This window comes from Cavia porcellus, unplaced genomic scaffold, assembly GCF_034190915.1.
Source record: "Cavia porcellus strain 051 isolate PalLab524CR breed Dunkin Hartley unplaced genomic scaffold, mCavPor4.1 scaffold_2, whole genome shotgun sequence".
In the NCBI taxonomy this organism is placed as follows: Eukaryota; Metazoa; Chordata; class Mammalia; order Rodentia; family Caviidae; genus Cavia; species Cavia porcellus.
Window position 1 is genome coordinate 56,085,281 of NW_026947485.1, and position 13,987 is coordinate 56,099,267.

At 37.7% G+C, this 13,987-nt stretch overlaps 1 protein-coding gene across 1 annotated transcript; it reads left to right on the forward strand.

Moving 5' to 3' along the window:
• Positions 1 to 6,193: 6,193 nt before the first annotated feature.
• Positions 6,194 to 13,749, forward strand: Ndufa4 (NDUFA4 mitochondrial complex associated). Its single transcript, XM_003475126.5, has 4 exons — positions 6,194 to 6,381; positions 8,488 to 8,576; positions 9,264 to 9,324; positions 13,539 to 13,749. Exons 1-4 carry the CDS (start codon positions 6,340 to 6,342, stop codon positions 13,593 to 13,595), a joined length of 249 nt encoding a protein of 82 aa, XP_003475174.1. The 5' UTR covers positions 6,194 to 6,339; the 3' UTR covers positions 13,596 to 13,749.
• The last annotated feature ends 238 nt before the right edge of the window (positions 13,750 to 13,987 follow it).

Sequence of the window (13,987 nt, forward strand, 5' to 3'; positions counted from 1 at the left end):
TCAAACTCTGTAATCTTCCATTGTGCTCTGCTTTGTTCAGTCTGTTCCATCCATATGGGATTCATGTTCCCTCTTTTCAGGTCTTGTCATTCTGCAGAGGTCAACACAAAGTTATAGTCTTCTTTAAGTTCTTCACATACCCTACAGTCTGAATTTTCTTCATTTTCCATATCTTTACTTTTGCATTCTCCATTGCATAAATCAAATCTTTCTATGTCATAAATCTATGATTTATGAAAAAGAAACCTATGTCTATTCAGCATGTGTCCTTTCAGTTGGGAGATTTGTGAAGTAACAAAGATCAGCTATTCCCAAGGACACCAAAAATGCAACAGCAGAAATGGAACTGGAAACCTGCTGTGAATAATGTTATCCAGAAAGAGAAAGCAGAGGAGGTATGTGCTGGTCCTGAAGTTTCACTGGGTAGAATTTCTGCTGATGGTGGATAGAGAATAGTTCTTGGATGGCCTCTAATTTTGCTACCTGAAGTTTATTTCTCCTCTGCTCTTGTGTGTGTGTGTGTGTGTGTGTGTGTGTGTGTGTGTGTAATTCTTACCTCATCTTCTGAGGCATTTTTCTCAAATCCATCTAAGGAGGACTTTAGAGAATAGAGAACAGGCCTACCCCAAGGGATGAACATCTCTCTTAAGCTCATGTTACCTTCTGAGATTTGGAAGCCCACAAGTTATTTCTCACCTCAGATAGTCAGTCTCTTTAGGACTATGTGATGCATTCCTCTTTTGTTTGATTTCAATCAACTCCACGTACAAATGATCACACCATGGTTCCCTTTGAACTATATTCTATGCCACATTAACAGACCACTACTGATGACTTGCCACAATAAGTAGTGGCACACGCTCACTGCAGGTCAGCATTAGTCACTCCCAGTAGTTTTCACCTTAACACTCAAGATGATAGAACAGCTTCTGTCTATAACATTTTATTTTTTTTTTTTCTTGAGATGGTTTCATTATGCAGTTCAGGCTGGCCTTGAATTCACTTGGTAGCCCATGCTGGCTTCAAACTCACATTGAACCTCCTGCCTCAGCCTCCCAAGTGCTGGGATTACAAGCATGGCCATCTAAAATACTTCTTGATCTTGTAACAGAGGGAAAAGCAAGAAGATAGCAGACATAAACTCTTTAAGTTTCTGCTTACGCACAACACTTTATTTCATATCTCATTTATTAATAAAGCAAGACATCTTATCTAGTCTCATGTTAATGAATTAAGTAAATGGCTCCTTCTAAGAAGAGGCAGCAGGTATTTCTTTACCACACAATCACAGGTTCCATTCCTACTTCTGAAGCTCATTTTTTAAAAAGTTTCTCTACCATGTCTCCTGTACTATGGCTTTTCTAAACTTTCATCTCTATTCTACTCAATCCTGCTTAAAATATAGGTCACATACTCTTTTTCCCAAAGTTTCATGTGTAAAATTTGAACTTTTATGATTTGATGTGTCAGGTAATTTTTAGTGACATTTATAACTCTGTAATCTTTATTAATATTTCCAAAAGCAACACTTGACTATTTAACAAGATATGGGGGCTGGGGATTTAGCTCAGCAGCATAAGCACCTGCCTTGCAAGCAGGCAGTCGTGAGTTCGATCCCCGGTACCGATAAAAAGGAAATAAGAAAAAAAAAATCAGAAACAAGATACGAAAATTTTTTTAATTTAAAAATTATTATAGTAAAAGACATAGACACTAGTTCCCTCTTAAAATGATTCCTTTTACTTCCAAAACAGATCCCATTGTGCTCACCACTTTCTCAAGTATTAATTGAAGTCTTTTTTAAATATCTGCTTGATGTGATTAAAATACAGTAAGTCCCCGAATTACTTATGAATTAGCTCCATTCTGCGAGAACTTTTGAATGTTGATGTCTTAGTGACTTTCTCATTGTCAAGATACAATATCCAAAAGCTACAATGTAAAGGAGGAAACTTTCATATTGGCTTACAGATTATAGAGATTTCAGGGCATAATTGGCTGGCTCCAATGTAGCGTGGCAGAGAAGGTTGCTCATGGCAAGACTGACAGGAAGCAGAGAGTGAAAAGATGAGTACACACAGAAATAAACTCTTTCAGGCCATGCACACCGTGACCAACTTCTTCTCACTGACTCCTACCTCCTAACAAAAAATCAGCTATAAACTCAGTGGACTGAGCGGTCCACTATTGATTATTATACTCCCATGACCCAAAACCCCAACAATGAGTATGTGAGGCTTTAGAGGGACATCTTAGATATAAACCATAACAGTTGACATCTCAGAAATGTTGTCCTTGTTCTCTTCTGGTGGTGAGTTTTCCCCTACAGGGCCTTAATCATATGAGAATCTAAATCAGGTCTCAGCCCAAGGAGGGAGGTACTCATTCTGATACCATTAGTTATAGGTCATTCTTTGTTTTGGAAATAGCCAAGTGGTCAGGTATTGGAAAGAATGTGCAACAGTGGACAACCTTAAAATGTCACTGTTCTTGGTGAGATGGTTTTAGGTCTGAGACTTAACAAATAGTTATAGATGTACTAAACATTGAAGTCTTTGTTTCTTAACTATAACTGAAAAACAAAACATGCTACCTTGGACATCATCACCCTCACTCCCCTTTTTTGTCCTTCAGGTCCACTAATGTCTGACAATCTGCCTTGTTAAGAGTCAGACTTCTTAACACAGTTAGAATGGAATTGTCAGAGAATTCACTACAACCTCACTGGTGTCATTTTTCTCTCTTCCTTTATTACGGATCAGTCACATTAGCTTCCTTTCAACATGCCTTCCCATGTTGTTGTTGTTTTTAAGAATGTTTTGCCATAGGTTTAAGTTACTTCCTTCTATTTATATTTCAGCTCAGATAACCTCATAGGGATCTAGAGAAATCTTCTGTCTTCTCTCTGTGTCAAATTTTTCTCTCATTCTGTTTTATTGACTTCTTACTATCTAAACTTATTATTTGTCTTTGCCAATTAGCATGTAAGTTCAAATAGACAGAATAATTTTCTCTTTCACTGCTGTATGTCTAGTAGCTAGAATCTAGTGCTCAGTATTACATGGAAAGATTTGATAAAGGAAAAAAGACACAAGTTTCCATAAGCTTCATGACCTATTGAAGTAAAGATGATACAGGACCTCCAGATGATATAGGACCTCCAAATAATCCGAAGTATAAGCAAAATGTACTCCTAACCTGCTAGATATCTGATATGCCAAGTTTGTGTTCTCTAAAACTGTGGAATGAATTTTAGGAACAATGGAGGTTAACCATAAAGAAGGATAAACTGGATACTTTCACAAGTAAATGGATATAACTCAAGAACATACTCATTAGTGAAATAAGACACACTAATAAAACATTGTTTCATTAGTGTGAAAAGCTGAAAGAAAAAACCATGTATATGTCTATAAAAATAGTTAAGATAGTTACACTACTGATTTCTTTGAGTTTGCTAAAGAGAAAGATTTGTGCTGGTATTGTTTGGACAATTTAACGCAGATATCTCGTGCTCTGGGTGAATGATTTGGGGATGACAGTGCGCACTGTAGGTACCATTGTTGGCCCCTGATCCACATGCTTTGAAATTTTGTTGTAGTTTGTTTTCTTCTTTTTGTTTTTGTCCTTGAATAAAATGGTATTCGAAAAAAATGTTAAGCCTTTCAGTATCTTTCTTGTTGACAAATTTTTAAAAGGTGGAATCTATTTCTAGCTCACAAAACTCTGTATTTTAAAAATTACCAATAAATATTGAATTTAATTAAAATAGATTTTAAAAAACAATGAAGGTTAAGAGTAGGAAGTATTTATTGAGAGAAAGGTAGCTTCTGGCTAAGAGTGTGTGTGTGTGGGGGGTCTCAAGTATGTGGTCCCAGGGACCCTGCTTCACAATGGAATTTTATAGAATAAAGCTAAGAAGAGAGATGAGTATAACATAGGAAAAAACTATAATCAACTAATAAGATCACAAGTATAGTCATTTAGGTAACATTGGTCCAAAAGGAAATCACAAGGTGGGTATAAAACGGGGCAAAACTAGGGTCAACCAGTGAGATTACGGTATAATTGCTTAGTAATTGTCTTAAGTTACTTTTTACTCATCACTGAGACAAAATACCTGATGCTCAAAGTTAGGGAAGGAAAAGTTTACTTCTTAGTTTTTGGAGGTTTCAGTCCATACTCAGTTGGCTCCAAGACAGTGTGGTATGGCAGGGCAGCCATCCATGGGGGCTGCAAACAAGGCACAAACTGGCAAGAGAGAGATACATCTTCTTCCCACCAATATATTATATCCTGGTTCCACCCCTGGGCAGGTGAAACACACCACCAGTCTGAGTGCTAGACAATGAATCAATCACAAATGCTAGATTTGGTAGAGTCCATAATTGCATGAGGCTTGGGGGCCACTGATATAAACCATGACGGTAATACTGATTAAATGGGGGATCCAATGTGGAAGCAAATCAAGTAGCAAGTATACATAAACAGAACAAGGACTTTTACTGACAGGGAGAGGCCAGGGAAATTTTGGTTCCCTCATCCAAGGTGACTGATTCCTAGAATATTAACCACTGTGTCTATCCCTAGGGGAAGTATGTACCTGAGGCTTGACCTTCAACAAATGTGACTCCAGTTGTCTGACTGCCTATAATATTTCTAAATAACTTAGCAGTCATAATAATATAATCTAGTCATTGTTTTTTTTCCCTATCTGCTGGCCACATCTCTTCCCCCAAGCATTACATGCTGGAATTTCTCAGTTCCATGTCCTGTTTCTGTATTCACTCAAATCTCCCTTCCTAAGCAATCCATTTCAGTATATAGCTCAACTCTCATCAATAAACTGTGACCTGCATTTATTTTAGTCTAGCTATCTCTTCTGCTATAGAATTCACCTGGAGTTGACAAAGGTATTTGTGCAACATGCTTTACAGCTTACTAACCAGTTGGTCAAAACTGAATTTCTAAAACTATTTTTAATTTTTCCTGTCCTCATTCCCCATAATAAGTCAATCAACAATCCTGTCGGTATCATCTTTTAAATATTCTTGTAATGTTTTCCTCTTTGATCATTACATGCTAAATTCAAGCTATTCTTTCTCACAATGGTCTACTCCAATGGTCCCTTAACACCTCCTTCACCTTTGGCGTTTGTTCCTTCTAACCCATTCTTCTCAGACAAAACGATCACTTTTGGTGAACTCTCCAAAAGTTTCAGCATAAAGTCCATGTACAGGGCCACAGCCCAGCACCCCTGGTTCCCAAATGGCCCTCTTTCTTCAAGTTCCATCTAAATCAGTTCTCCAGCTCCTCAAGTTTTCAGTTGGTTAATACTTATTCCTCCTTCGAGTTTCATGTAACTTTTTCAGAGAAGCATTTTCCAATTCCTTTTAGTCCTCATTACTTGCTCACTTGTTTATTTTTTAAACTACATAGGAAGCTGGAGGGGGGCTCGCATTATGCATTATTATATCGGATGGAATCCCAAAGGTCCCATAAAGTCTGCCTACCGAAGACTTTCGAGTTAAAAAAAAATTAGATAAATGAAAAATGGTGTAGTAGAAAAGTATTACGTGTAGAAACAAGAGCCCCGAATACATTTACAAGCTCCAACCGCAGGTACAGGAAGAGGGCACGGAGACCTAAAGCAGAGTTCCGAGTGGTGCAGTCCTCTCCACAGAAGGACAAGATCTGAGACTACAGTCATCTTGAAGTCATTTAGCAGTCTTTAACCTTTGCCCGAGAGCGACAGTCTATGACAGAAAGCAGCTGCAGTCCTTTTAAACCGCAGCTGCTGACCTCAGTGGCTGGAGACTTGACCTGGCCTCCAGGCGCTGGGCGCTCGCAGCCAGAGGCGCCGCGACTCTCCCTCAGCGGCCATCAGCGCCGGTAGGCGCGCGGCCCCGAGCCTCAGGCTCCGCCCATGGGGCGCGCTGCCTGTCAGCCCGAGACCCAGGGCCTCAGCATGTGGCCTCCCGGAAAAGTGCCTGTCTAGTTATTTGAAGGTTTCTAGTTTCGATGAGGAAAAAAAAAATTACTCGTCAGAAATAAACGTAGTAGAACCACGATGGCTGTTTGGCTTTGGAATGGAATGGAACGGTGACGGTCGGCTCAGGTTAGGGCCGAGGAGCGTGAAACTAGATCGGTGCAGGCAGTGGTGAGGACAGCCGCATCCGGGCCCTCCTGCTGCAGCCCCCCCAACCCTGCCGGGGGTCCTGCAGGTGGGAGGTGCTGGGTGACTTTGGGCGTCCGCACAGCCTGGGGAGGGTGACTGTGTAGTGTAGTCCCGGCAGGTTAGCTTTCCTTCTTTTCGGGTTGTAGGCCTGTGCTGCAAACATGATCCGCCAGATCATCGGTCAGGCCAAGAAGCATCCTAGCGTAAGTTCGTAAGTTCTTTCCCAGTGTTCCTCCCCTGCCCTTCGAGAGCGGGGGCGCGGCTGCCTCTGCCCCCGTGAGCGACCTTTGAGACCTGACTCCCCTTGGGGCTCGCCCTACTTCTCTCGGTTACCCCAGGGCCTCGGGCTGTGACTTAAGCCCAGCATTGTAGGATTTTGGTTAGCAGGAGGAAGGTGAGGGACACTTGCGAAGACGACGCACGACACGGTGACAGTGGGAACAGCCCAGTGGCTGTTTTTTTTGCATTTGGTCGGTCCAGGAAGGATGGATGTGTGCTGGGTAGATTAGAGACCAAAAAAGTGACGCTCTGCGTTTGTCATGCTGCCCCTTGAGAACTTAAGGTTCTCCGCATTGCACCACCAGGCCTTTTGGAATGTAAAGGTCCTTGGGTTTTGGATCCTCACGGGGTCTGGATGCCTTGATATTTTGGGAATTCCGTAGCGCAATGCGCCAGGTGTGATATTGCACGCCTGTAATCCCGACTCTGGGCGGGTAGAGACAAGTTCAAGGCCACTCTTAACTACACCGTGAGACCCTGTCTCAAACAAAAAACCCCAAGAAAGAAACTAATCACATTTAAGTGTTTTTTTTTTTTTTTCCTTTTCGTATTATTTCTTATTTTCCCTCAGTAAAGCTACATGTTGGGATCTACAATTCCCAAACACAACCTTTAATGTTTGTGTTAAACGTAAACATGAAAGAAAAACTGTAAATACATACCAAGTTCTCAAAATAGATGCCTACCACTAACAAGAATTCGTCGCAATATGTTTTCAGTGTGTGTCTAAAGCGGGTATTTCTTTTTGCTTTTTTGTTTTTGTATTTTTGGGGCAGGGTTTTGCCGCATTTGAGATTGGCCTTGAACTCACTTTGTAGCCCAGACTGAGCTCACACTCACAGTGATCCTCTTGACTCAACCTCCCAAGTGGTGGGATTACAGGGGCCACCACACCTGGCCTTAAACTAATATTTGTAATGGACGTGTTTCTTTTTATTCACATTCTTTATTTCACAGAGATTGTGGTGTTCATATATCTGTTTGGAGGCTAACAGATAACTTGTAATAACTTTGTATCTCAACTGGGCGAGGTGGCATACCTATAATCTCAGCATTGGGAGGCTGAGGCAAGAGGATTGTCTGAGACCAGACTGGGCAAAAAAATGAGCTCAAGGCCAGATGAACTGCCTAGCAAGACAACTCTTAAAAAGACAAAACCCCAAACAAACAAAAAACTTTCTCTCCAGCTTAGACAGAAAGGAAGCCATAACATTTAATGGGAATGATGTGTAAATATTAGGCAAATAAAGCCAAAACTTGGTATGTTTTCTTGTAAATTTAAGTAATTACATGTAATTTTCTCTATGTTAAGAAATACACTTGCTGGGGACATAGCTCAGTGGCATAAGTGCCTGCCTGACAAGGGCAAGGTCCTGAGTTTGATTTCTGGAACAAAAATATACTAAGTCAATGATTTTAACATTATTTGTAAATTCCATTGTTTTAGAATACAATTAAGTAGTTAACTCCAGTTAAGGTACCTTTCTTTAAAAAAGTTTTTGAGACAAGGTTTTGCTATATAGTTAGGTTGACCTTGGACTTATTGTCCAAGATCTTCCTGTCTCAGCCTCCTGAGTGCTGAAATTACTAGCATGGGTCACCATGCCCAATTTTTAACCCAAGTTTTTAAGACAGGTTTGCATAATCAGTTTTAAGATTTGGAAATTAATGTGTAGAAAATATTGCAACCTCTCTTTGGTCAACATCAAGAAATTTGAAGATGGTTATTCTTTTATATATTATTTAGTTTTGAGTGGTACTGTAGATTAAACCTAGGATCTTCTTACTGAGCTACATCCCCAGCTGTGGATTTTTTGTTATTTTTGGACAGGATCTCTTTAAGGGTTTTTTTTTTTTTTTTGGTAAGTCACTTAAATTGGTGGGACTGTGCTTGATTTCAGGATCCTCATTCTTTGGCCTCTCAGAGTGCTAGGATTACAGGAATGGACCATCACCCCAGCTTAATTCTTGTGTATTTTATGTTTCATTAGAAGCAAACATAAAATTGTCTATTTTGTGTTTGGTTCTAGTTGATCCCCCTTTTCCTGTTTATTGGAGCGGGAGGTACTGGAGCCGCACTGTATTTGACACGTCTGGCACTGTTCAATCCGGATGTCAGGTAAGTACTTCCAGACATTTAAAACTTTGGTGGTTTGTCAAGCTGGTATAGGAGTCTCAGTTTTTCTAGTGCTGGTAACATCAAGTACAGTATTAGGGAGGGCTTTACTTTTGTAGCCCTATAGTAGATTCAAATCCCTGTTCTGTTGTTATTTAGTTTTCGTGGTTCATGAATTTATCAAAGTTCTCTGAGTTTCATTTTCTTACTGATAAAAGAGAATTTAATACCAAATCTTAAAATGTTTGTAGAATTGAGATAATTGTTTTTATAAAATACTTAATTATGGTTCCTAGCATATAAAATATTTTTGCTTGATTTCTGCAATAGTAATTTTTTTTCAGTTAAAACATAATAGGCAAAGAAAAGAATCAGCATTACTCAGTGTACTTTTATATATACAGTACCACTTCAGTGTTGAACTTAGTAAAAGCCATGTATAAATTCTGTAACGAAGATAGGGATAAGGGCAGCGTCCTCAAGAAGTTGTATTCTCCTTGTTTAAAAAATTGATTACATGGGGTTGCTTATTACAGATTCTGTTTTCATTCCATAGTGAAAGTAATACTGTACTTCCCCTAAGAGAAAATGACATTGATCAATTTAAATTGTTAGCTTCTTGAGAAGAACAAAGCATAATTTTAGTAGCATTTTCTCATTATAGCAAATACAATACTTTCTTTCTTTTAGTTGGGACAGAAAGAATAACCCAGAACCCTGGAATAAATTGGGTCCTAATGACCAATACAAGGTAAGGTATAAAGTCTGGAATGTGTATTATAATAAATTAGGTCATGGAGTAGTTTTTCTTGAAATTGTATAAGTAAAATTGTATTATGGACTTTGAAGAGCTCTTAGATTGTTCTTTGAAATTAAAATATTTCACTGTTGTAGTAAATACTTCTTCCTATGAGTTTTATTTCCAGTCTTGATGCTCATTTATTAGTTCTTAGATAGACTGCTTAGTTGTGCTCAAACTTTTTGTACATAGAGTTTGTGAAAGCACATTCTTCAGTTGTACTCCCAGAGATTCTGATTACATTGGCAGATGTATATCCATTTCTACTGAGAATATCCATTTCTAACAAAGATTCAGGTGAAGCTGCTGCTGCTGCTTAGTGGACTATATTTTGAGTAACACCAAGCTTTTCTTATTGGTATGGTTAAAATATTTTAGATGCCAATTAATAGTAAGAAATTACAGTTAGTTGAAACTTAAATTTTACCATGAACCTCCTAAACATTTTATAACATTTTTCCTCAGGAGTGATTTTTGTAACCTGTCTTTGAAATAATGATTTCATGTACCAGAACCGTTTATTGACTTCCTCAACATAAGAAATTTTGCATACAAACCTTTGCAGTATTGTTGCATTTAAGTATAATTTGCATACCATACAACTCACCCTTATACTTTCTGCTGTACCAGTCTGCTTCATTAAAAGAGTAACTGGTAGTTTGCTTTAGGACTTTATTATGAAGTACCCTGAAGAGGGTGTGTGTGGGACTCCTTAGGAGACACACTGATTCCATGATTGAGGTGGATATTATTGCGCTAAGACCCTGAATTCCTAAGTCAGATTCGTTAAGGTGAATAGACAAAGTGAGGCTTACACCTTTGACACAAATATATGATGTAAAACATGAAAGAGGAAATGTATCTGTGAAAATTTGCAACTTGGGTGTTTGTACTTGGGGACTTAATGTACTGATAATTGCAATTTTCAGGACGACTCTGCTGAATTTAAGCTTTCGGCATAATCTAGGTATGATTTGGTTTTTAATTCAGGTCTTCCTCCAAGATGCAAATAAAAATTTACTGGCTAAGCTGACACAAGCCATCTGATCTATTAACATTTTGTTTCAAAAGTGATAAAATGTCACTTTTTCAGAATTATTTTTCTGTCCTACCAACTTAAGTGTAGTTAATTTCTGGGAAAAAAAATGTTTGTACATCTAAAAAACATCAGAAAGAAAATAGAGGCCAGGTATGGTGGTATATAACCTATAATCCCAGCACTTTGGAGACTGAGGCAAGAAGATTACCATGAGTTGAGAGCACCCTGGACTACAGAATGAGACCTTGTCTCAAAGGAAGCAAAACAGTGAAATAGGTCGTTGTCCTTTTACCATAGAGCTCATGGAGCTTCTGAGTACGTATAGTTGGAAAGGTTACTAAATGATTCTGTTAGTGAGGGCAGTTACCAGTGTTACTGAATATGATAATAATGCCAACATGAGGCCATGTGAACCAAATTATGGAACATTGCTGCAATAAACACCTAGTGTGTTTGAGGTAGACTAAGCTGTGAGTGGCTACAGCACTGGTATTAATAATGTAATAGGAATGAAAAGGAAATATGTCTAAAGAAATGTGGACATGGAGTGAGTAAAACTTACCTGACTGCTTCTAAACATGAAACAATGAAGTAGGCTGGATTAACATCTGTCATTATCAACTAAGAGAATTTCCCTTTTGGCTAATTGACAAAATGACATTTGCAATTTTTGAATCTTTATGGGCTTCTCTGTTCTTTTCCATCCCTCATGAGAACAGAATATGTGGGTAAGGGTTACCAGCCCACAACTAGAATAAAGAGAACATGGAGCAATCAATTTACTAACATTATAGTGTTAATGTAAAAGAAAACTTTATTGTTATAAACCACTAAGATATGAGACGGCTTTAACAACATATACACTCAGTTGCTTAAACAGGAGAAACGCGTTTCTCAGTTTTAAAGACGGAGATGTTAACCAGGTCTGCTCCTTTACTGTAACTAGATGGAGGAGCCAGCAGAAGAAGCTTTGTCAGGCTTCTTCCTTGTAAAAACACTAATCCAGTCATGCAGACTCCACCCTCATGACCTAATTACTTCTCTAGGGCCCATTTTTCAAATACCATTGTCTTGTTGGGAATTAGGATTTCAACATGAATTTCAGGAAGACTTAAATATTCAGTTCACAGCAGAGAGCTGTTCGTTGCCAAGTTGCAAAAGCTAATACAAACAGCAAGATAGCACTATTGTTAGTATGATTTCAGCATTAAAGGCCCAGCAGCACTTCTTCAGTACATGTCCCATCCCTAAAACAGATATTTCAGATCTTCTGAAGTAGCTGCCATTAAATTGGGGTGGGGTAGGGATAGGAGCATGGAAGTAGAAAAGTAAAGCAGATTTTAAAATTATAGTACTTTTAGAGAGAATTTTGAATTTGAAGCCAACTCAAGCAAAACTGCTTAGTTTTGAGAAAATTGGCAGAGACCCACAAGCTTTCTGTTTTATATCAGTATCTTTTATTCAGTGTTTGGCAAGTATGTGACTTGATTTTCAGTTTCCTGTTTTATAAAGTAAAAATAAGAAAAGTTGTGTTGACTAAGATACACATAGAGCATCTAGGACAGGGCCTGGCATCTGTTAGGAGAGCTCTACAATTTTTTTTTTTTAAACTTCTAGTGTATAGCTGTAGATCCTTCTGTAAATATTCTTTCTAATATTTTGACGTATTAGGAGATAGCATAGTTTCTTTTTGAAGTATCAATGACTGGCTTAATTGTTTGGTAAAACTTGCAGAACAAAGAAAACTGCTTTATGGCTTCATCATAATTTTTTGTACATGCCTGTGTGTACATCTCAAGGATAACTTGGTAATAAAGCCTTTCTTTCTTAAAAAAGTCAAGTAAAAGAGTTTTTGAGTCAGAAATAAAGAAGTTAGAGTACATTTGAACAAATGAATACATTTGAAGAAATAATGGATACAGATTTGTGAACTTCTTTTTTCCACAGTTCTGACAATCAAATCCAGGGCCTTGTACATGCTAGGCAAGTACTCTACCCTTAGCCCTGCACTGCTTTTTTAATAAGATATCTTAAGAAAGTGAAATTTTGGTTCTTTTGGAGATAAACAAGGTCCTAGCGGTCTTAGCAGAACCTCTTCAGTATCCTTTGGCACAAGGCTGAACGAGTCCAAGATTATAGCCTTATATGGGCTTATGTGCAGATTTTGATTTTTTTTTTTTCCCAGTAGAAAATCTGGGCCGGTTTCAAGTATAAATCTTTTTTTTCCTGTTAAGTTATTGGGAGTTAGAAATAGGTTTTAAGTTTTTTTTTTTAAGCAATCAGTAAATTTATTTTTAAGATTAATTGAATATGAGGAAATATTTGGAAACAAAAAATGCAAAAATGTTGTATTATTTAAAAGCTACCAGTAGAGTGATTATCAGTTTGATATTGATGCAACCTGGGTTAGGAAGTTAAGGAAATCTCTAAAAGAGAAAAATTGTTGAGAATAAACCCAATTTGTGTCTGAAAAATTACATAAGCCAAAAACAAAATAATATTTTTTATTATCACTAATCTCTCTCTTAGTTGCAAGATTTTTCCCATTAAAATTATAACACTTTCAACAAGTAGGGATGGTAGTTCTCAGTGTGGCTCCTTTTTCTTTTTCTTTTTTTTTTTTTTTTTTGAGACAGGGTCTTGCTGTGCAGTTCAGGCTGGCCTTGAATGCACTATGTAGCCCAGACTGGCCTCAAACTCAGCAATCCTCCTGCCTCAGCCTCCTGAGTGCTGGTATTACAGGTGTATACACCATGTCCAGCAATATTGGAGATTCTCTGTGTACTAACTGAAGATAACGTAAAGTGTTTAGAATTGGAAGTAGAAGTACATATCAGAAGAAATTCTTATTTATTCATGTTGAAATACAATTTTTTATACATTTTTAACTGCTATGACATAAATTGAATGTTTTTACCATAAAAATTCTTATTACAGAAAAAAAATTCTCATTACAGTACTGAAATTTTAGGTAGTGTCTTTTGAAGTGAGTTTTATATTGTTAAATATTCATTATAAAAATTCATTATTATAATTGTTACTATAGAAAACTGAATAAAAGTAATTCTAAGTGTGCCATTTCTCTCTATATGATACAGTATCTAAAATAGCATTTTTCTTTTTCAAGTTCTACTCAGTGAATGTAGATTACAGCAAACTGAAGAAAGAAGGTCCCGACTTCTAAGTGAAATGGTTCACTGTAAAGCTGCTTAGAATGAAGGTCTTTCAGAAGCCATCCGCACAATTTTCCACTTAACCCGGAAATGTTTTTCCTCTACATGCATGAAATCATGTTGATTTGTTGAAGTTACACAGATTAATAAATCTCTGAAACTTGATATGTGTCACTATTTAATGCTGAAAATCTCTCAACTTTTAGGTTATAGGAAGTAAATTATTAGAGTTTAAGGAATTTTGGTGGTAATTTCTTTTTGTGTATTTGTATAATGGACAGTAAAACTAAGCTAATTTAATAAAGCTTTCATTTTGTGTATAGGCCTTTGGTAAATTCACTAGTATGTTCTTAAGACGAAGTGGGAATTATACAAAAGGGCATTAGGAAGAATACCTCAAGCC

Coding starts and splice junctions, on each gene's coding strand:
- Ndufa4 (XM_003475126.5), top strand. CDS start 6,340: ATGATCCGCCAGATCATCGGTCAGGCCAAGAAGCATCCTAGC. Junction 6,382..8,487: donor AGGCCAAGAAGCATCCTAGC/GTAAGTTCGTAA, acceptor GTTTGGTTCTAG/TTGATCCCCCTTTTCCTGTT. Junction 8,577..9,263: donor CTGTTCAATCCGGATGTCAG/GTAAGTACTTCC, acceptor TCTTTCTTTTAG/TTGGGACAGAAAGAATAACC.